The sequence below is a fragment of the Anomaloglossus baeobatrachus genome, chromosome 1 (genome assembly GCF_048569485.1).
Source record: "Anomaloglossus baeobatrachus isolate aAnoBae1 chromosome 1, aAnoBae1.hap1, whole genome shotgun sequence".
In the NCBI taxonomy this organism is placed as follows: Eukaryota; Metazoa; Chordata; class Amphibia; order Anura; family Aromobatidae; genus Anomaloglossus; species Anomaloglossus baeobatrachus.
Window position 1 is genome coordinate 54702968 of NC_134353.1, and position 24072 is coordinate 54727039.

Below are 24072 nucleotides of genomic sequence, written 5' to 3' on the forward strand. Positions count from 1 at the left end.
CACCCCCACTGCGAATTGCAGTCCGCAGCCACCCCAGAAAATGGCGCTTTCATAGAAGCGCCATCTTCTGGCGCTGTATCCAACTCTTCCAGCTGCCCTGATGCCGGGTGGCTAGCCGGGTAATAATGGAGTTAGGGCTAGCTGTATATTATCAGCTAGCCCTAAGCCCGAAATTCATGGTGTCACGCCAATATTAGACATGGCCACCATGAATTTCTAGTAATGATAAGAAAAAAAAAAAAACACAACACACAGAAAAATATTTTTATTAGAAATAAAACACAACACAATTAGTGACTCCATCTTTATTGAAATAAACCCCCCTCCGCAGTAATCCTGGGTCAGGGTCCCGCGCCGTCCAATCAGGATCCAATATCATCTGATCGGTTTGCTGGAAGGAAGGCAAAGCGATCAGATGATGTGTCAGGATAAAGGATGTGAATCACATCACACATCTGCTGATTGTATAAAAGCCGATTATACAATCAGCAGATGCATCAGTGCAAAAAAATAAATAAATAAATACTCACGTCTGTGCTGATGACCGGCAGCTCCTGGAGCGGAGTCTGATCCTGGCCCATCACTGCAGGAGCGGCCGGTAATCAGCTGATGAAGTCCCCTGACGGCAGGATCAGCTGATAGCCGGCCGGGCGCGAAAAAGCCGGCGAGACTACGATCAGCTGATGCGTCAGGTGACTGCATCAGGTGATCCACGGCCAGGTCCTACAAGCTTCGTGCATGCACCGGGGAGACTGCACACAGCCAGAGCGGCGGGACCGAGACAGGGGCTGGAAGCAAGCATGGCACCCGGACCCTGCAGACAGGTGAGTATGACATACACACTCACATACACACTCACTCACACACTGTATATATACACACACACTGTATATACGCACACACACTGTATATACGCGCACACACACTGTATATACGCACACACACACTGTATATATACACATACACTGTATATACGCGCACACACACTGTATATACACGCACACACTTTCTTCCCCTGGCTGTGCAGAGCTGCTGTATCTGTGATTTCTCTGAGTGCACATCCACTGGGAAGAGGCAGGGAGGAGGGTTTGGGTGGGAGCAGAGTGGGTGTATTAGACACAATGGGTGTGTTAGATAAGCTAGACACCGCCCTAAAGCCACAAAGAATTCTGGGACTTGTAGGAACTGAACACAGGAAGTCAGAGGAGAGATTAACCCCATCAGAGCTGGAGCCAGCAATGACCGTGTGCTGCTAGTGCACAATGAAAGGTAATTTTGCTGAAAAAACATAATAGATGTGTTGAGGGGCACATATTAGCAAGATTTATCAGAAAAAAAAAAATCAGTTTTGGTAACTGGACAAGTTCTTTAACCTCTTCACGATACATGACGTACTGGGTACGTCATGGATCGTGTGAGGATCCGCGCACATTTCAGCTGAGAAGCATAACTTGCCCTCCCCCATGGGAAGTCACGTGACGTGATCATAGCTATCATGAGTCACTTTCTATCACTGCCAGCAGAGGGCAGTGTGTGAGAGGAGAGCAGCTTTTCTGCAGATCTGAGCTGCATAGCTGTGATTTGGAGAAATGGAAGAGTGATCAGACTGCTGATTGTTGTAGTCCCTTAGGGGAACTAGTAAACTTAAAAAAAATAAATAAATAAATAAAAAGTTTTAAAAAAAAAAACCCCTAAAAGTTCAAATCAACCCCATTGAAAATTAAAGGGTTAAAAAAATAATACGCATATTTACATTATATCGTAACGCCCGATTTATCAAAATATAAAATCAATTAATCTAATCGATAATCGGCGTAGCGGCAAAAAAATTCCAAACTTACGTTTTTTGGTCACCGCAAATTTTGCGCAAAATGCAATAACAGGCGATCAAAATGTATCATCTGCACAAAAATGGTAGAGTTAAAAATGTCAGCTCGAGATGCAAAAAAATAAGCCGTCACTGAGCCATAGATCCCGAAAAATGAGAACACTACGGATTTTGGAAAATGGCGCAAAACGTGCACCACTTTTTTTTGGACAATTTTGTGATTTTTTTTTTTTTTTTTTAGTAAACCTATACATGTTTGGTGTCTACAAACTCACACTGACCTCAGGCATCACACCGACACATCAGTGTTACCATATAGTGAACACTGTGAGTAAAATATCTCAAACTATTGTTCAATCACACTATTTTGGCTGTTTTTCCACACCTGAAATTTTTTTGCTGTTTTCCAGTACACTATATGGTAAAACATATGGGGTTTTTTTTTAAAAAAAAAAAAAAGTACAGCTCGTCCCGCAAAAATCAAGTTCCTCGTATGGGAAGATTTACGGAAAAATAAAAAAGTGACGGCTCTCGGAAGGAGAGGAAAAAAAAAAATGGAAAAACGCCCGGGGGTGAAGGGGTTAATGGGGAAACTGTTGTTACTTTTTATGGATGTGTAATTTATTAATTTTTGTTTTTTACATTTTCAGACTTAGGGAAATTTTACTGACTGCGAGCTCCAATATAAAAACTCCCATGATGAGCGTACCCGTCCTCCCCACTAAGAAAGCCACGAGGAAAGTGAAAAAACTGAAGAAGCAGCTGACCCGCGTGTGTGTGGCCGAGGTAAGCGGGAGTCGGGTGTGTCCGCTGGGTAAAGAAAAATCAAAAACCTAATTAAAACTTGTACTTTTATTGTATTTTTTATTTTTTCCGTACTTTTTTTTTTTTTTTGTACGTTTTTATTCCATGCTTTTTTATTACATGTTGTTTTTTTTTCCTCATGCTCGTTTTATTCCATGCTTTTTAGTCCATGCTTTTTTTTTCTCATGCTTTTTTTATTCCATGCTTCTTTATTCCATGCTTTTATTTTTCCATGCTTTTTTATTCCATGCTTTTTTAGTCCATGCTTTTTTTTTTCTCATGCTTTTTTAGTCCATGCTTTTTTATTCCATGCTTTTTTTCCTCATGCTTTTTTTATTCCATGATTTTTTTACTCCATGCTTTTACATTCCATGATTTTTTTATTCCATACTTTTTTTTCCCATGCTTTTTTATTACATGCTTTTTTACTCCATGCTTTTTTTTTCCATGCTTTTTTTCCATGCTTTTTTTTCTGATTTTTTTACTCCATGATTTTTTATTCCATGCTTTTTACTCCATGCTTTTTTATTCCATGCTTTATGTCATGCTTTTTTTTCTCAGCTTTTTTTATTCCATGATTTTTATTTTCCATGCTTTTATTTCATGCTTTTTTTTCCATGCTTTTTTGTTCCATGCTTTTTTTTTTTCCATGCTTTTTCCATGCTGGGGGCGTACGCATCGCAGGAGGGACCGGGGTGTAGGCATCACAGGAGGGACCAGGGGCGTACGCATCGCAGGAGATGCTGGGGCACGGACAGCACTAGGTGGCGACACGGAGAGCATATTAGGTGGCACAATGGACAGCACTAGGGGTTACACAGCACGGGGGTATGGGGTTGCGGACTCACAGTACCTGGGGGGGAGGAGTCACACAGCACAGGTCCGGGAGGCATGTACAGCAGGAAGGCATCTGCTGCACCTCTTCTTTTGTGATAGGAGCGCAGCACGCTGCTTACCCTGCCCACAAGGTAAGCCCTGAGCACGTGAGCACAGGCCAGGGTTCAGCCTAGAATGTACAGGCTGCAGTCAGGTCCTGGAAGGAGCTCGTACATTCTAGCTTCTTTACTAGTGAGTCTGTTACAATGTACGGGCTGCAATCAGGATCTGGAAGAAGCGTTTACTCGCATCACGCACTGGGATTTAAAGGGCTGGAGGCCGGCAAAATTGCCACTGCCGCTCGAGCACTGCGGTTCCCATGAATGTGCCCGGGGGCCGCAGAAAAAGTAATCATGGGCTGCAAACAGCCCGCGGGCCAGAGGTTCCCCAACTCTATTTTATACCTTCTCAAACCTTCTTGTATTTGTGGTTCTGCCCCTTTAATATGGCGGCGTTATCAGGTTATCATTGTCCTGGGCTTATTATGCTTTGTTTTATGATCATTATCTCAAAAGCTGACTATTCTCTTGCAAAAAGATGAGGCTGCTTCATCTCCTGTCACAGGGAAGGAAGCGTTTATCACTCCTATAAAGCAGATAAAAATGTTGTTAAAAGGGAGTCGGAGGAACAACACTTAAAGGGATCCTGTCCTAGAAAAAAGGCATAAAAGTACTTTGACTGCAACTTTCTTAACCATTTTCATTAAAAATGTTCTACCGGTTTGCAGCGGCAGAGTGTGTACATCCTTTAAATTACACAATGTTACGGATCCATCAAAGCTTTCTCCCTCCCTTCTCTCAGAGTTAAAGATGGCAGCGGGGAGGGGGGTTGTACACAGATATTCGCTATTTGGCAAGAGGAGAAAGCATGTGCAGTCTCAGGGTGGGCAGGGAAAATAGGCTATAGAAAAAGAGAGAAAATAGGTATAGGATAGAAGCTGTGCTGATATATGAAGACAGCAGCACCCTGGATATACACAGGCTTCATATCCAGCCTATATTACTGGGAAAGACACTCCCACAAGAAAGTTCTATTACCCTGGATACACACAGACTTCATATCCATCTTGTATTACTGGGAAAGACACTCCCTCGAGAAATCATCACCCTAGATACACAGGCTTCACATCCAACCTATATATATATATATATATATATATATATATATATATATATATATAAAAATATATATTTGTTCTCTTTTTCCAAGACCTATAACGTGTTTAATTTCTGTATTGATATAACTGTATGAAGGCTTTTTTTTGGGTGGGGGAGACAGGTCTTAGTTTTGAATGCCACACTTCTACCATTGGAAACTGAGGGGAAATTGAGCAAATAATGCCATTTCGCGATTGATTTCTTTTATTTTATATTGTGCATCGAGCTGTAAAAATGACCTGAGAATATGATTCCTTGTCAGTATTATTATGGTGATAGCAAACTTGTATAGTGTGGTTTGCGGGGTTTTTTGTTTTGTCTGTTGGGGGGTTAGCTTTATTTCTTCTTTTTTTTTTTTTTTTTTTACTTTTCATTTCCTTTTTTGTGTTCTTTTTTAAAGTAGTGAAAAAATAAATAAAAGTTGCCTAAACCTTGTAAGAAAAGCACATTTGCTTGTGTTTTTTTGTGTAATGTGAGCAGTATAAAGATAACGAGTTTATAGACCAAGACGTCATCCTATATGAGGCAATGTAAGTTTCTTATTTTTTGGACTATGATTCGATCTTCACCTTTAGACGACTGAAGAAGGGTTAAAAAAAAAAATAGATTATGGGCTAAGTAAGACTTCCTGTTTGGTCAGTATTTAGCTTTTGGCTAACATTTTTATGGATGCTTTAGGAAAACCATAAAGATCGAAAGTGAGATTTGAGATGCCATATAAACAATAATGAGAATGATATCCACAATGTGTACTGTTGTGAACACATTTAGACTGGGTTCCGAGTTTGGGGCTCCCTCTTGTGGCCAGTGCTGGTAGTGGAGTTGGTCTGCTTAACAGAAGCCAGACAGCTGATGATGATTGGAAATCAGGTTGTTCAGACTGGGCCTACATAACTGAGTAGTTTTCCCTTGGTCTGGGCCGGCGATCAATGTTGCTTCCTGTGGTGCTGTGAACATTCTGAAGCCTGCCCTATTTTCTGTTTCTACCGGAACTCCTAACAGATAAGTTGGTCTTGTACCTCTGCTGGATTTGTTTCCATTTTCCTGTTGTTTATTTTGGAGGTATTAAGGCTTGTCTCCTGATTTTGCTTGTGTGGAGTTCTGGGCGGAGTTGGATCATTCCCTGCTGGGAATGTCTGTGTACCTTGCTCCATAGTCTGCAATGTATCTGTGTTTTATCATGCTTGGTATTACTTTTAGTCCTTCCTCTATATTACTGTTTTGCTTGAATCCCAGTAACACCAGAGTACTGATATAGTGGGGGAGAGGTCGTTTGGTCTCAGCTTTTTTCCTATCAGGTGTGTTGTTTTTTTTAGAGTTTTGTGTGGCTGCAGACAGTGCTCTTTTCTGTCCTTTCCTATATAGATAGTTTGGGCTTCATCTTTGCTGAATCTGTTTTCTACCTATGTATTGTGTTTCATATTGTCTCACCAGCTTTATATGTTTGGGGGCTATGAACTGCTCTGAGGAAAATTAGCTTTCCATGTTTTTCTCCCTTTAGGAAGCATTAGTTCTCTGGTTGTGTCGAGGCGACTAGGTCATCGTAGGTACGTCCCATGGCTACTTCTGGTTGGGTTGTCAGTGTGAGGTCTACAGTCAGCTGAGTTTCCAACCACTCTGGTGACTCTCTGGATTTCCTAGATTTTGTCCTCTTTTTGATCCTCCTCGGTCACTGAATCATAACAGTGTACGTGATCCTCCAGCTTTTAAGAAATCGCAAAGTCAAGGCCTAGGGGAAGGTTGGCAACACTAGGAGTGGGCAAAACAAATGGCTGAAAGGCTAATTAGGTGTCCTGTTACATGGTGGTTTGTAAAGATGATATTTGATTCCCTGATGGTTTAGGGTGCGGATCTGCAGCGCTTACACTTCCAAAAGGTGCAGAACTTTCTGCACCAAATACATAACGTGCGCACTTACACTAACGGTTTGTCTCCTTACTTATTGCACGGCACCCAAAGGACATCAGATTATTTTCAGGGTAGGGCTTATTTTTGGGGAAACAGACAACGTTACAAGATGGTCGCATGCCTCGACACTCCGTTCCTACCCCATGGGGCTGGTGGAAAATGACAACCGCAGCAGTCAGCAGCCCAATATGGAAGGAATGGGGTGCATATAGTATATGTGCACTGCCGCTCCCTCATCCCATCAGTGTGGTCAGACCCCACCGATCAACAAGTTATCAACATAAATTGTTTTAACCTGGACAACCCATTTAATTTCCTGTTGCCCCCTTTTGTTCATAGTCTAAGATGCAAGAGTGGGCTGATATTTGATTCTTTGATGGTCACCTTCCTTGTTTTTTTTCTAGAATTAAATAAAAATACCGGTTTCTTTCTTCGTCTCCCCAAGACCTCATGATATGTCGTGCGTAACTGACCTTGTGTTCAGCTGCCTTTTTCAGCATTGCATTGATCAATCCTTGTGTTCAGAGAGGGCAAATCACACAAGTAGTGCTGGAGAAAGCATCTAAGTCATCAGGGAGGGCAGATCACACAAGTTGTGCTGGAGGAAAGCATCTAGGTCGTCAGGGAGGGCAGATCACACAAGTTGTGCTGGGGAAAGCATCTAAGTCATCAGGGAGGGCAAATCACACAAGTAGTGCTGGAGAAAGCATCTAAGTCATCAGGGAAGGCAGATCACACAAGTTGTGCTGGGGAAAGCATCGAAGGCCTAGGAGACACGGCGAGAAAAATGGTGCGAGTGGAATGCGATAAAAAAATCGCATTCCATTCGGACCAATATTACTCTATGGGGCAGCTCCAATGAGCGATTATTTTCTCAGCTCTAATTGGATCGAAGAAACAGTCGCAGCATGCTGCGAGTGTAATGCGATCCTATTCCACTCGCACCCATACAAGTCTATGGGGCGAGAGGAACATCGCATTGTACTCTCGTTACACCGGTGTAACGCGAGAGCAGTGCGATTCTCGCATTAGCCGGCAATGCAGGAGATAGGGAGATAAATCCCTTCCTCTCCTCCACAGCGCCGGCCCTCCCCTCTGCAGCTGTGGTGTGATCGCATGATCGGACCACAGTCAAATGAATGGGCAGCACGGTGGCTCAGTGGTTAGCACTGCAGTCTTGCAGCGCTGGGTTCCTGGGTTCGAATCCCACCAATGACAACATCTGCAAGGAGTTTGTATGTTCTCCCCATATTTGCGTGGGTTTTCTCCGGGTACTCCGGTTTCCTCCCACACTGCAAAGACATACAGATAGGGAATTTAGATTGTGAGCCCCAATGGGGACAGTGTTCCTGATGTATGTAAAGCGCTGCGGAATATGTTAGCGCTATATAAAAATAAAGATTTATTTATTATTATTATGACACTCGGCTGCCGCTGTGTTGCGATCGTGAGTAGCGTGTCATGCGAGGACTTGCACATAACCCCGTGTGGCCTCACCTAAGTCTTTAGGTTGTGCTGTACAAAGCATCTGTGTCTTTAATGAGGGCAGATCACACAAATTGTGCTGGGGAAAGCATCTAAGTCATTAGGGAGGGAAGATCACGCACGTTGTGCTGGGGAAAGCTAAGTCCTCAGGGAGGGCAGATCACACAAGTTGTGCTGCGGAAAGAATCCAAGTCATTAGGGTGGGCAGATCTGGCAAGTTGTGCTGGGAAAAGCTAAGTCTTCAAGAAGTGCAGATCACACAAGTAGTGCTAGGTAAAGCAACTAAGTCTTCAGGGAGGGCAGATCACACAAATTGTGCTGGGGAAAGCCTCGAAGTCTTCAGGGAGGGCAGATGATACAAATTGTGCTGGGGAAAGCCTCGAAGTCTTCAGGGAGGGCAGATGACACAAATTGTGCTGGGGAAAGCCTCGAAGTCTTCAGGGAGGGCAGATCACACAAGTTGTGCTGGGGAAAGCCTCGAAGTCTTCAGGGAGGGCAGATCACACAAGTTGTGCTGGGGAAAGCCTCGAAGTCTTCAGGGAGGGCAGATCACTCAAATAGTACTGGGGAAAGGATTCAAGTCTTCAAAGAGGGCAGATCACATAAGTTGTATTGGGGAAAGCATCCAAGTCTTCAGTGAGGGCAGATCACGCAAGTTGTGCTGGGAAAGCAAAGTCTTCAGTGAGGGCAGATTCCACAAGTTGTGCTGGGAAAACATCTATATTGTCAGGGAGATGCTTCACCCAGCACAACCTGTGTGATCTGCCTTAAGTCTTCAAGGAGGGCAGATCACACAAGTTGTGCTTTATCAGAGAACAGTATGGGCAGAGAGAACATACAAAAGTAAGATGAGAGCTCGCACGGGATATGTATTACATGAAGACACTGATGCACTCTAGAAGGGGAAATCAGTGCAGGAATGAAGTTGTGCTGATACATGTGAGCTACTTAATACCGCGGCATCCCGGACACACAAACATCACATCCAGCAATTACTACTATGAGGGATAAGTCCATAAAAGAAAAGATTGATACTAGGAACAGGTTGTAGATAGCATTACATGGTATGTAATATATTAGGGACTTTAATACCATATTATATTTGGGCTCTAAACTTGAATTTTTGCACAGTTGCCACGGCATATAAACATAGTCAGTTTAGGTTAGCAGTGATCCAGGAGACTATTATTTATTTTGATTTAGCCGTGCACATTAATCATCCTAATTGCCCAAATTCCAAATTATGAGTCTGATATATGTATGCGTACAAAATATCTGCAGAGTCCGAAGTGCTTTGGTCAAAAGAGGGACAAGACTGAGTTTATTGAGGAGTTTCAAATACTTATAGCGAGTTTTTAGATACAATCCAAGGCTGCATATTCTGTCACTATTGGTCAGGCTGCAGTGAAGAAACTTATACAGATATATTCTCTAATACGAGGAATCATCTTTAAATCACAGGAATGTCCCAGAATATCTAGTAAAAGTCTTATGGTGTCTGAGTGCAGATATGGGTACATAGTGCATGCGCCATTTTGATCACTGTTATTTTGGGTATCTTCATATAATGTCCATAACAATTTTGCTCACTTATATGGCTCTATTATTTCCACAGCGCTTTACAGACATTATCATCTTACTTGCCTTCGTCCAGCGGCGGCATTAATGCAGATAATTCCTCTCTTTTAGGTTATGCATAAGCTGGATGTAGAGCAAACCTTCCGAATTGAAGACAGATCCCGGAAATTTAACATCTACAAATTAAAATTTGAGTTTCTCCCATACGAGCATTACCAGCAGGAGAAATGCCTGCGACCCGAGGGAATCCTACGCTTTGTGGAGGAGAGGTGTGTATGTCCTGTGAAGGTAGCCTGGGCTATAGGCCGTTTATCCAGATGTAATAAGATTATCTGTGTGTGTAAATAATCAAAATATAGATGTCGTTGCATAATTATCTGTGTGTCTTTATGACAATCGCATAGAAGCTTCATAATGAGTCTAAGATGTGTGTACAGCAATGTGTTAACAAAGATAATGAAGCCAAAATGAACAAAGAGGTATTCAGAACATACTGAGAAAATTCATAATCAGTTGGTTCACACCATGTGAGATGTGGGATGTTGACTCCTTGTTCTTGCTCCAAGGTCTAAGTCGAATGTTGTATGTTATAATCACAAGATTCTTTAATTCACGGGTCAGAAGCTGGCTTCTGCTCAAGCAGTGAGCACGTCTCATTGTCTGATTCATTTCTATCTGCGCAGATCGATTTGAACTCCGTCTCTGTGACCCTGAGAAATCCCATTTGTGATTTCCCAAAAATTCCCAACCTTGATAGTCCGACTCCTGGAAGAAGCATTGTTCTAATGACCAGATAGATAGTCCCGGCAGCGACCATGAGGGGGCGCATGGGCATCATGGTATATGGATCAAGTGGATGTCCCAATATGTCTGAATTAGTAATCACTATGAGCAATAAGATCTGTGTCCTCATTAGTAGATGTTAATTCCAATTTTATCTTTCACGTTTTCAGGTTTTTCAGAATCATGTTAGAGGCCATTAAAAGGAGAAGTGCAAAATATGCCTCCAATAGGGATGTAACCAGCAGAAGGGCATCTCGGAAAGATATGGATGAAGGCGGGGAGATGGCGGCAGCGCAGGTGAGGGAGCAGTGAATAAATGTGTACTGACCTCAATGACTGTGATGTTAATGGTAGATATGCCGCAGGATGAGTGGATGCACAAAATACACGCAGGGTCTACACAACTCCTGCTCAGAAAAGTACGCAGCAAGGGAAGCCTTGGGTAAATTACATTACTATCGCCATGTTAAGATCTGCTGTAACCTTAAAGGGTTGTTCAGTCTTTGGGTACAGACTTGTGAATCCTCACAGCGCACAGTGCCTGAAGATGCTGGTGCCAGATTGCAAGTATGCAGTCAATCACATGCCAACTAGACGTACGCAGCACATGACTTGAATAAAGCTGGTTAAGTCTTGTCTGAAGGTGGCCGGGAAGCATACAAATCACATTCTGGCGGTCAGATGACTGCACGCTGACAGAACTGAAGGATCCTGACATTGTGCGCACTGTGAGTATAGACAAGTCAACAGTCACACAGACTCACTGCAGACTTGTGCTCCAAGGCTGGACAACCCCTTTAGTAGATATGATCCTTTCGAGCCTGGTACTCATCAGTAATTCACTAATTTCAGGAATATTCTGAACATCTCCTGCCTCCAATATAATTATATATATATATATATATATATATATATATATATAATTTATATATACAGTGTGTCCACCCATATCCTGTCCACCACCATTAACTCGAGAACGGCGGCAGCTATAGGCATAGAAGTGGTGTCTAGGTATAGTAAAGTAGCCATGCGCTACGCAATGAAACCACCTATAGCGCCACCTGGTGGAAAACAACGTAGTTAGCATTTTTATCTCGAAAACGGAACAAGATAGAAAAAAAAGTGAATTGCAAAGTTGTAGGGCATCATCCATTCAATATGCATTGACACCTTGCATACAGAAATGCTATGATATGAAACCCATGACCCCCCGCCAAAAACATTGAATGCTGGTCACGCATTTGGCGCTCATTTAACTTTGATGCTCAGAGTGGCCACCGTCAGCTGCAATGCACATCTGGACTCTGCACAGCATACTGTATCTTGCTGCACGTTGTGCAATATGGTAGGTGACACGTTTGCACAAGCATCTGTGATACGTCGTCGTAGGTCCGGCAATGTTGGTGGAGGGGTCGCATACACCTGCTGTTTGATGTGACCTCACAGAAAGAAGTCCAATGGGGTCAGGTCAGGTGAGCGTGGAGGCCATTCCATGCTGCCACCATACCTAATGACTTGTAGGAAGGTCTCCATGAGGTATCGCTTCACGTCCGCAGCCTTGTGAGGTTTACACATTCTAATCCTAGCATTTCTGTATGAAAGGTGTTGATTAATATTGAATTGATGATGCCCTACAACTTTGTAATAAACGTTTTTTTTCTATCTTGTTCCGTTTTCGAGATAAAAATGCTAACTCCGTTGTTTTCCACCAGGTGGCGCTATAAATGGTTTCATTGCGTAGAACATGGCTACTTTACTATACCTAGACACCACTTCTATGCCTATAGCTGCCGCTGTTCTCAAGTTAATGGCGGAGGACAGGATATGGGTGGACACACTGTGTGTGTGTGTGTGTGTGTGTGTGTGTGTGTGTATACACACACAGGGCGGCACGGTGGCTCAGTGGTTAGCACTGCAGTCTTGCAGCGCTGAGGTCCTGGGTTCAATTCCCACCAAGGACAACATTTGCAAGGAGTTTGTATGTTCTCCCCGTGTTTGCGTGGGTTTCCTCCGGGTTCTCTGGTTTCCTCCCACACTCCAAAGACATACAGATAGGGAATTTAGATTGTGAGCCCCAATGGGGACAGGGTTCCCAATGTATGTAAAGCGCTATGGAATTAATTGCGCTATGTAAATGAATAAATTATATATAATATATATATATATATATATATATATATATATATATATATATATATATATATATATATATAATAAATTATTATATTCTATTTAAAACTTTTACAAAAATTCTTCGTGGGACTGGACTGGATAAAAAGAAATTCTTCTGATGTTTTTTTTGGGGGGGAGGGGTTTCAATTTTATGGCATTTAATTTGCGGTAAAATTGACAAGGGTGCTTAGATTTAGATGCCACTGTCACTGTTTGCGGTGGCATCTAAAGGGGTATAACGCTGGAATCAGTGTCCTCTCCAGCCCGGGCAGTTGCGGGTGAGTGTTTGCTTTGTAAAATGGGCTCAGCTCCTGTCATTGTAGGTCACGTGTAGGGAAAGGGGGCAAAGTCCAGAGGTTTTGCTCATCCCATGTGAGTGGAAGTATTGATCCGTGCCTGGTGCTGAGAGATGGGCTCCTATTGATCTGATATTAATGGAGCTAGGCGGATAGTGGAGTCGCAGGTCAAAGGCGCCGGCTGTTACATAAACCTGCGCGGCTTATCTCCAGCCTCTTATCTGAGGCCGTGCTGACATAATACAAAGTACAGGGAAGTGTGCACTGACTCCGCTCTGAGATATGTGGAGCCAGGTTTGGATCCGGCTGACGCTCATTTTATTGACCCTCGTATTTTAATGAACTGCCAGTTCTGATTTTGGAATTAATGGTCTCCTGAGAATTCACATTTACCAGGGTAGTAACAATCCCATTAATGAGCGTGTCATCGTTCATTGCCGGTAATAGAAATCCTCTCCCCCATGCGCTGGATTCCTCCCGGGCCGGGGTTGGGCTTGTGCTTCTGAACAGAAGCCATCCTGAAGAAGCAGAGCTGCAGGAGGGAAGGGACAGAGAAAAGCCTGGACCAATCATGAGACAGTGGGCGTGTCTCAGACCACAACAGACTCCCTATAGGCACTGTAGATCAATGACAGCTCTGCCATAACTGACCCAAGCAAAAAAAGCACTTAAGGAGCAATATCTGAAGATGTTACACAGTAGGTATGAACTAAATGGCACGAGCTCACAGGTTTTACACTGAATATCCAAAAATCTGTGCTGTTACTTTCTTAATCCATCTTTATATTGCTCACATATCCATTTTCTTATACAGAGATGCAGATTCCCTTGACATCGATTTAGAAGATGCCACCACTAGAGGGAGCACACTTATAGAGTTCAATATGTATACAGTATACAGTGAGCTCCCCCTAGTGGTGGCTGCAGATACCCAGCATGTTCATTGAGTTGTATTATACAGTAATACCTTGACTTAAGGGGGCACCAAGTTATGATTTTTTTCAATATACGAGGTGTCGCTCTGTATCTTTTTTGCTTCATGATGCGAGTAGAAATGTGAGGAACGTGAAGCTTATACTCGTCTTCCCTCTGATCCCCCGCAGTGCGGCTTCCTCAGCACGTCAGCTGATCGGGGTTTGAGTGTTGCGCTCTCACACACTGACCAGCTGACTGCACAACATGAGGATGCCACACTGCGGGAGACCAAAGGGAGGGGGAGTATAATAGTTGGGGGTTTTTTTTTGTTTTTTTAAGTGTGCGGTGTGATGGGGGCTATGTCCCAGGATTGGGGTGGGTGCCATATACCAGGATGGGGAAGGGGGGTTATGTCCCAGAATGGTTGGAAACCATGTCCCAGGATGGTTGCAAGCCATGTCCCAGGATGGTTGGGAGGCCATGTCCCCAGGATGGTTGGGAGCCATGTCCCCAGGATGGTTGGGAAGCCATGTCCCCAGGATGGTTGGGAGGCCATGTCCCCAGGATGGTTGGGAAGCCATGTCCCAGGATGGTTGGGAAGCCATGTCCCCAGGATGGTTGGGAAGCCATGTCCCCAGGATGGTTGGGAGCCATGTCCCAGAATGGTTGGGAGGTCGTGTCCCAAGGATGGTTGGTGGGCCGTTTCCCCAGGATGGTTGGGGGGGCCGTGTCCCCGGGATGGTTGGGGGGGCCGTGTCCCCGGGATGGTTGGGGGGGCCGTGTCCCCGGGATGGTTGGGGGGGCCGTGTCCCCGGGATGGTTGGGGGGGCCGTGTCCCTGGGATGGTTGGGGGGGCCGTGTCCCCGGGATGGTTGGGGGGGGCCGTGTCCCCGGGATGGTTGGGGAGGCCATGTCCCCGGGATGGTTGGGGAGGCCTTGTCCCCGGGATGGTTGGGGAGGCCTTGTCCCCGGGATGGTTGGGGAGGCCATGTCCCCGGGATGGTTGGGGGGCCATGTCCCTGGGATGGTTGGGGGGCCATGTCCCTGGGATGGTTGGGGGGCCATGTCCCCGGGATGGTTGGGGGGGCCATGTCCCTGGGATGGTTGGGGGGCCATGTCCCCGGGATGGTTGGGGAGGCCTTGTCCCTGGGATGGTTGGGGGGCCATGTCCCCGGGATGGTTGGGGGGGCCATGTCCCTGGGATGGTTGGGGGGCCATGTCCCCGGGATGGTTGGGGGGGGCCATGTCCCCGGGATGGTTGGGGGGGGCCGTGTCCCCGGGATGGTTGGGGGGGCCGTGTCCCCGGGATGGTTGGGGGGGCCTTGTCCCTGGGATGGTTGGGGGGGCCATGTCCCCGGGATGGTTGGGGGGGCCATGTCCCTGGGATGGTTGGGGGGCCATGTCCCCGGGATGGTTGGGGGGCTATGTCCCATGATGTGAGATCATATATACAGTACCAGGATGGGGCCATATACCAGGATGGGGGGCCATAAGTAGGGTCTGGAACAGATTAATAGCATTTTAATTAATTTTTATGGGGAAATTTAATTTGACATAAGAGCAAATTGAGTTAAGAGCTCGGTCACAGAAGATATTACTGCATAAGCGATCACAGTTAAGCCCACTAGTGGTGGCAAACTGAGTCATTAAAAAAGAAAATTGTAAAAAAAAAATGTAAATCTAATTAATTTTTTTTTTTAAATATAAATTATCATTGTTTTTTTTTTTTTTTTATCCGGTAAAAAACCCTACATGGACCATAATGACTTCGCTATCAAATGACATTATTTATTAACAATAAAAGCCAGAATTTGTGTATAAAAAGTGATGAGAAATAAGACCGGTGAAACCCCCAGTTCCCGTAGGCGTCTGCGGCCTCGGACACTTCCGTGGTTCAGCCCACGTGGCCTGAGGAGATAATGGAGAACGTGCTTTTCTGCTTTAGGACCAAGAAGCTGATGCTGAAGAACAAGAGATCGTGGATGCAGAAGCCGACGAGGGGGACGCCGACGCCACAGACACCAGACTGAAAAAAAAGCAAGAGGAGGAGGTAAAGATAATCTGGTCTCCCCAGCTATGCTGGGACATCTATCCTGCATTGTTCCTCCGTTACTCCTCCTGGAAATGTATGGTTAACCTAACAACTGGGCCTCATCATTTACTTTCTGTTGGGTGTGTTTGTATACGGGGTCATGATGCGGGGTCATTTCTCCGGTAGGTTGATTATGAAAGTGGAGAGGAAGAGAATGAGGAGGAGCAGGAGGAGGAGAGCGCTCCAGCTAAGAAAGATGATGAGGAGGACGACGACGACTCGATGCCGGCAATTGAGGACGATCCCAATCCTCTCCCTTCAGAATCCTCCAATAAAAACCGTAACAATGCAGACCTAACGGAGAACGTGCTGGAGGAGAACCGGGTAAACAGCGTCCTGAGCCTCGATGCCAACGTGGAGGACTATTCTTATGACTCGGAAAGAAGCTTATGGTGTCAGGTAAGATGCGTCCGGACACGGGGGCTGATGGTGTTAATCTAGTTTAGGGAAACGCTTGAGACCTCATAGTGACATGTCAGACGTTTTGATCAGTGGGCTGAAATAAAGGGTTGGAGCTTTCAGCTTGGCACTGGCTCCTTCATCACTGCTCAGTTCTCTTCTGAGATGTGAGCGGAGCAATTCATGGCCTCTTAAAATCTCTGAGATTAGAGCTGACCGGTGCATGGCCTCATATAATCTCTATGTGAGCAGAGCGGTGCACGGCCTCATACAATCTCTGAGATGCGAGCAAAGCAGTGCATGGCCTCGTATATTTTCTGAGATGCGAACAGAGCGGTGCTCTGCCTTGTACAATCTGTAAAATGCGAACAGAGCGGTTCACGGCCTTGTATAATCTGTGAGATGTGAACAGAGCGGTGCACGGCCTTGTGTAATCTGAGATTCGAGCAGTGCACGGCCTTGTATAATCTCTGAGATGCAAGCAGAGCAGTGCTCGACCTCGTGTACTCTCTGAGATGCGAGCAGAGTGGTGTTCGACCTTGCGTAATCTCTGAGATTCGAGCGGTGCATGGCCTTGTATAATCTCTGTGATGCGAGCAGAGTGGTGCTCTGCCTCGTATAATCTCTGAGATGCGAGCAGAGCAGTGCCTGGCTTCGTATAATCTCTGAGTTGTGAGCAGAGCAGTGCACGGCCTTGTATAATTTCTGAGATGCGAGCAGAGCAGTGCCTGGCCTCGTATAATCTCTGAGATGCGAGCAGAGCGTTGAACGGCCTCGTATAATCTCTGAGATGCGAGCTGAGTGGTGTTTGGCCTCTTATAATCTCTGAGATGCGAGCAGAGTGGTGCTCAGCCTCGTATAATCTCTGAGATGCAAGCAGAGCAGCGCCTGGCCTCTTATAATCTCTGAGATGCGAGCAGAGCGGTGCACGGCCTCGTATAATCTCTGAGATGCGAGCAGAGCGGTGCTCAGCCTCGTATAATCTCTGAGATGCGAGCAGAGTGGTGCTCAGCCTCGTATAATCTCTGAGATGCGAGCAGAGTGGTGCTCGGCCTCGTATAATCTCTGAGATGCGAGTAGAGCGGTGGACAGTTTTGTATAATCTATGTAAATCCGTGCACCCCTTACGTTCGCTCTTGGAGAGTCAACTGAGCAAAACTGAACCTCTGAGGGGCCCCACAGTTATGGTTCATTTTAGGAATCTGCACCCAGAGGATTCGTTTCCCGGATCATCACAAACATTTGACCTATACCCCCATCTTCATCAAACTATAGACATATGAAAAGAAAGGGCGACCTTTTATAGCACATCTCTGGGACCCCCATGTACCTGGAGGATCAGTTTTTCAGGTTTTGTTTTTTTTTTTTTGTCTTTCAACCCAAATATTGCTTTCGGAGCACGTCCGCCGTTCTCGGTTATGGTCTATTAGAGAAATAGGAACGTCAAAGAGCATGTAATTAATGTCACCGTGCGGGTTTTTCAGGATAACATTTTGTACCCCACCCTTTCTGCAGGGTATGAACCTGCCGAGCGCAGGGAGGTCACCGGAGTTCTGTCCTTCACTTTTACTCCGGTTCATTTTACTTTTCGCACAAAGCAGGAATGTAGATAAAGCCACAAATACGTGCGGAGAGGAGCAGGTGGCGGTAACACGAGAAGCCGGAATCCATAGGGTCGTCTGCGGAAAGGACATTCCCAGAGCTATGTACTGGAGGACAAAATGTGGACAGATCTACCGGCCATACTACTCTGGTGATGATCCGGTGGACAAGCGTTCATATGTACCTTCTTTCCCCACCATTGTCCCGTGTGACCGTTGAGCAGATGTGCTCCACACCTGACTGTTCACACCAAGCACAGGAGCATAGTGCACATTCCTGTATACATTCCTGTATACATTCCTGTATACATTCCTGTATACTTGTTTTACATTGATTTCTGCCCGTATCTTCCTTGATTGACAGCTCTGGCGTTACAGGAGCTGTAGGTGGGGTAGGGGTTGAAAATAGATGTCCCTAAACAGCTTCAGAAGCTGGAAACTTGTTTATCTGTTCTTGTTTGCGTTCAGTGACAGCAAACCAGGATTTTACTCATTGGCTTTAGGTTAGCATCAGTCACCCATGGGGTCCCTTTGCTCAGACCTTACATCAGACCAGTCTTTGCTTAGGAGTCAGCTTACTGCAACAGGAACCGTCCTCCATTACCAACCTGTCTGTAAACCAAGATCACCACTGGCTCTATGGCTACATGCTAGCAATCAGGAGGTCCTAACCAGTAATGTCGGTCTGTCTAGCATTAATTTAGTGCTACAAGGGACATATCAAGGGTCACTCGGATTCTTCCAGAGGCTGCTGTCCTTTTTCCTTCCTGGCAGAAGGGCACTACCGTCCTTTTTCCCTTCCTGGCGAGAGGGCACTACCGTCCTTTTTCCATTCCTGGCGAGAGGGCACTACCGTCCTTTTTCCCTTCCTGGCGAGAGGGCACTACCGTCATTTTTCCCTTCCTGGCGAGAGGGCACTGCCGTCCTTTTTCCCTTCCTGGCGAGAGGGCACTACCGTCCTTTTTCCCTTCCTGGCGAGAGGGCACTGCCGTCCTTTTTCCCTTCCTGGCGAGAGGGCACTGCCGTCCTTTTTCCCTTTTTGTCGAGAGGGCACTGCCGTTCATTTTCCCTTTCTGGCGAGAGGGCACTGCCGTCCCTTTTCCTTCCTAGCGAGAGGGCACTGCCGTCCCTTTTCCTTCCTGGCGAGAGGGCACTGCCGTCCCTTTTCCTTCCTGGCGAGAGGGCACTGCCGTCTCTTTTCCCTTTCTGTCGAGAGAGCACTGCCGTTCAATTTTTGTTTGTTTTTTACCGGGCTACAGGGAACTTTTCATCTTTCCCAACTGGGTCACTCCATATCCTCTGGCGGGCTGTTTTTTTTTTTTTTTCTCTCTCTCTGGTGAGCCCTGTGCGGAGATCCCATCCTATACCATATGGAAACTATACAGCTACTTTCCCAGAAAAAGGTTTTATTTGCTCAGCTCAGGAAGGGTTATTCATGATTTAGTACCCAGCCCTTAAATTTAGTGCCCGGCCCCGAGATTTAGTGCTCGGCCCTGAGATTTAGTGCTCGGCCCCGAGATTTAGTGCCCGGCCCCGAGATTTAGTGCCCGGCCCCGAGATTTAACGCCCGGCCCCGAGATTTAATGCCCGGCCCCGAGATTTAGTAGTACTTTGTTCTGAGATTTAGTACCCTGCCCTCAGATTTAGTACCCTGCCCTCAGATTTAGTACCCGGCCCTCAGATTTAGTACCCGGCCCTCAGATTTAGTACCCGGCCCTCAGATTTAGTAGTACACGGCCCTCAGATTTAGTAGTACACGGCCCTCAGATTTAGTAGTACACGGCCCTCAGATTTAGTAGTACACGGCCCTCAGATTTAGTACCTGGCCCTCAGATTTAGTAGTACTTTGTTCTGAGATTTAGTACCCTGCCCTCAGATTTAGTACCCGGCCTTCAGATTTAGTACCCGGCCCTCAGATTTAGTACCCGGCCCTCAGATTTAGTACCCGGCCCTCAGATTTAGTACCCGGCCCGCCCTCAGATTTAGCATCCGGCCCGCCCTCAGATTTAGCATCCGGCCCGCCCTCAGATTTAGCATCCGGCCCGCCCTCAGATTAAGCATCCGGCCCGCCCTCAGATTTAGCATCCGGCCCGCCCTCAGATTTAGTATCCGGCCCTCAGATTTAGTATCCGGCCCGCCCTCAGATTTAGTATCCGGCCCGCCCTCAGATTTAGTATCCGGCCCTCAGATTTAGCATCCGGCCCGCCCTCAGATTTAGTACCCTGCCCTCAGATTTAGTACCCTGCCCTCAGATTTAGTACCCGGCCCTCAGATTTAGTACCCGGCCCTCAGATTTAGTACCCGGCCCTCAGATTTAGTATCCGGTCCTCAGTGTTTCCCGATGTGCTGCCTTACTGTTGTCCTCTGTACACTGTGTCGTAACATGCCGTCTTCTCCTCTGCAGATCACCTTGAAGCTGCCGCTCATGAAGGTTCACTTCGATGTCTCCTCTCTCATCTCATCACTGGCACAAAATATTGTCATCCACGAGACCAAAGGAATCACCCGCTGCCTCCTGAACGACAGCACAAACCAGAGCGGAGACAAGGAGCAGATCCTCAACACGGAGGGCATCAACCTCCAGGAGATGTTCAAATATTCAGATGTAAGTTACATCCAAGAACACGACTGTGACCGCGTGTCCGGACGCAGATGTCTCTGGATCGGCCCGCCAGACGGAAATATTTATATTGATAACTGCGCATTACAGTCCCCTTCTCTATAACTTGTCATAAATCTTATCTTTTTCCTCCTGGACTGATCACTCGTTCTCTAAATTCTCAATTCACTGGTAAAATGTGTCTTCGGTGAACACAGACTTTCCCATTACTGAGACAGGAGATGAAAGTTGGTGCCCATAAAGTTCTATGGTGAACTTTCAGCAGAATGTCTGTGTCTTCCTCTCGCTCCTCCTCGTCCATAGATTGTTCAAAGCACCAACTGCCATCTCCAACTGCAGGGAGCCATTTTGGAGGATTAATGTAGGAGGGTCATCTATATGACGTTTGTATGTTCCAATAATGCTCATTGGAATAAATCCCTTTTATCGCTTGTCCATGACTTGTTTGTTGTCGGTGGGTGCCGTGTACCTACATGTGCCGATCTAACGCCTGCTCCTTTTTTTTTTTACCTCAGATCTTGAATCTGAGACGTCTATATACAAATGATATCCATGCGATGGCCAACACGTACGGCATAGAGGCTGCGTTGAGGGTGGTGCAGAAGGAAATTAAGGACGTGTTTGCTGTATATGGTAAGTAGCACCCAATATTGGGTAAGAGGTAATTAGAGGGGAGGTCCACTGGGTGTCCCTGTCATGTACAACAGCATCTCTCTGTGGCTAGTATCGGAGAGAGCAGCCATATAGCCCTTGTAAAATTTTAGATCTGTCCGTGGGCACTTTTCGCTGTTGCCGTTTTGTGTATACAGCTCTGATGCAGACCTATGTGTTTGCCTGGTTGCAGGTCTCTCTCTGTGCCTGATGTCAGCTCTGGTATAAGCGAGAGCAGCCATACATTCCTTGAAAATTTTACACCTGATATTGGGCACTTTTTGCTATTGCCGTTTTGTGTGTACAGCTCTGATGCAGACCTATGTGTTTCCCTGGGAGCAGACTACAAACAAACCTCTAGTCTGTTGCTGCCTTTGTAATTCGCTCCATCTGTCCTCTTTTTCCTGGAAATATTATTTTCAAGATTAGTAAAATAAAAAAAAGTCTAGGATGGATGCGGGATCTGACTACACGAGTCTTGTTTGTAGTCTGTTACCATAGAGACTTCTAGTTCTACATAGGAAAGAGAGCTTAAAAAACTCAATTCTGCTAAGAATTCTATATAAATTCCTGAGCCGCATCTCCGGCATTATTGTGATACGTACCCATCGCCTTGATTTCTGCAGGGATTGAAGTAGACCCCCGGCACCTCTCCCTGGTAGCGGACTATATGTGCTTCGAGGGGACTTATCGGCCACTTAACCGTTACGGGATGCAGTCCAGCTCTTCTCCTTTCCAGCAAATGACCTTTGAGACCAGCTACAAGTTCTTGAAGGATGCTACCGTGACTGGTAAGTTTTGCAGGAGAGGATCGAGACGACATTATAGTGCATGTTCCGGGGTCAGGTCTGCAGTCAACTGGGCTGAAAACTGCGAGAAAGGAGGAGCTTATGAATTTTGCAGTCCTATGTAAGACCACCACAATCATATGACCTCTTACCTGTTTATATAATACAAGGATTGTTGTCTTTCTCCAGGTGCGAAGGACGATCTTCAGTCACCGTCCGCCTGTTTGGTGGCCGGAAAAGTCGTAAAAGGAGGCACCGGATTGTTTGACCTTAAACAGCCAATGAAATAAGCTGGAGGACTCGGATTTGGTGGCTCGGCGCGGTGCAGATGGCTGACGGAGCAGACCGTGCCTTACACAGGGGTGGATGTCACAGCCGTCCTGTCCCTCCAGGCGGATCGTCCAGCAGCTGCACTCACCCGGGACACTCTCCTACAATCACAAGACCGATCATTAACCTGCGCCTTTACAGCAGCTGCCTGGCCTCAGCCTCAGTGCCAAGCGCCATCCTGTGTAAATGTTTACAGATGTAAAATGGACTATAGCTTTGTAATAAAGTATATTGTGCAAACGGGGCCCCAGTGTTTGTGTCCAGCAGCATCCACTCCTGGAAAAAGGGATCATAAAACATCCTGCAGCTCTAAAATACTCTCACATTGCTATTCAAGAAATCTGCTTCCTGTCAGCAGAATAGTGAGTGCAGCTCTGGAGTATAATACAGGATGTAACTCAGGATCAGTAATGTATTGTGTGTGCACAGTGACTGCCCCAGCAGAATAGTGAGTGCGGCTCTGGAGTATAATATAGGATATAACTCCGGATCAGTGCAGGATCAGTAATGTAATGTATGTACACAGTGCCTGCGCCAGCAGAATAGCGAGTGCAGCTCTGGAGTATAATACAGGATGTAACTCAGGATCAGTAATGTATGTACACAGTGACTGCCCCAGCAGAATAGTGAGTGCGGCTCTGGAGTATAATATAGGATATAACTCCGGATCAGTGCAGGATCAGTAATGTAATGTATGTACACAGTGACTGCACCAGCAGAATAGCGAGTGCAGCTCTGGAGTATAATACAGGAGGTAACTCAGGATCAGTAATGTAATGTATGTACACAGTGACTGCACCAGCAGAATAGCGAGTGCAGCTCTGGAGTATAATACAGGAGGTAACTCAGGATCAGTAATGTAATGTATGTACACAGTGACTGCACCAGCAGAATAGTGAGTGCAGCTCTGGAGTATAATAGAGGATGTAACTCAGGATCAATACAGGATCAGTAATGTAATGTATGTACACAGTGACTCCACCAGCAAAATAGTGAGTGCAGCTCTGGAGTATAATACAGGAGGTAACTCGGGATCAGTAATGTATGTAGACACTGACTTCACCAGCAGAATAGTGAGTGCAGCTCTGGGGTATAGTACAGGATATAACTCAAAAATAGTGATGGGCGAACTGACAGATAACCAGGACCAGCAGGTCCCGGTTATCTGGTTTATAAAATCTGGTTCCAGGCTGGATGCCGGTCCCCATATAAGTCTATGGGGACCAGAATCCAGCGATCTAAAAATATTAGTAGAAGGAACTGGGGGATTGGCGCACATGTGCTGTACTTACTGAGCCTCCGGCGCGGCTGTACACTGCTTCCAGGCCACTCAGTCACTTCTGGGGCCACGCATTAGCCTTCATGCATATGCACTGCTTTTCCCGCCCACCATCGTAAGTGATTGGTTGAAGTCAGACACGCCCCCACTCTGAGTGACAGCGTTTCTGACACTTCCAATCACAGACCTGGTCTGCGGGTCTATATCGTGCAGAAATAAATAAATTTAAATAAAACGCTGTGCGGACCCCTTAATTTTGATACCCAGCCATGATAAAGCCCGACAGCTGCTGGCTGGTATTTTCAGGCTGGGGAGACCCATGCTTATTGGCCCACTCCAATCTAAAGGCCGCTTTACACGCTACGACATCATTAATGCGATGTCGTTGGGGTCATGGATTTTGTGACGCACATCCGGCCGCGTTAGCGATGTCATTGCATGTGACACCTATTAGCGATTTTGAATCGTTGCAAAAACGTTCAAAATCGCTAATCGGTGACATCCCCCCTA

The 24072-nt window shown here is 46.0% G+C and overlaps 1 protein-coding gene across 1 annotated transcript in view; it reads left to right on the plus strand.

Moving 5' to 3' along the window:
• Positions 1-22521, plus strand: part of POLR1A (RNA polymerase I subunit A) — a 155288-nt gene extending 132767 nt beyond the window's left edge. The window contains exons 26-34 of the mRNA XM_075332180.1: positions 2479-2614; positions 9748-9905; positions 10590-10716; positions 15748-15852; positions 16021-16293; positions 20299-20499; positions 21030-21147; positions 21792-21956; positions 22143-22521. Of these exons, the coding sequence (XP_075188295.1) occupies positions 2479-2614; positions 9748-9905; positions 10590-10716; positions 15748-15852; positions 16021-16293; positions 20299-20499; positions 21030-21147; positions 21792-21956; positions 22143-22243 (1384 nt within the window). The 3' untranslated portion in view covers positions 22244-22521. The remainder of the gene's footprint in view (positions 1-2478; positions 2615-9747; positions 9906-10589; positions 10717-15747; positions 15853-16020; positions 16294-20298; positions 20500-21029; positions 21148-21791; positions 21957-22142) is intronic.
• The last annotated feature ends 1551 nt before the right edge of the window (positions 22522-24072 follow it).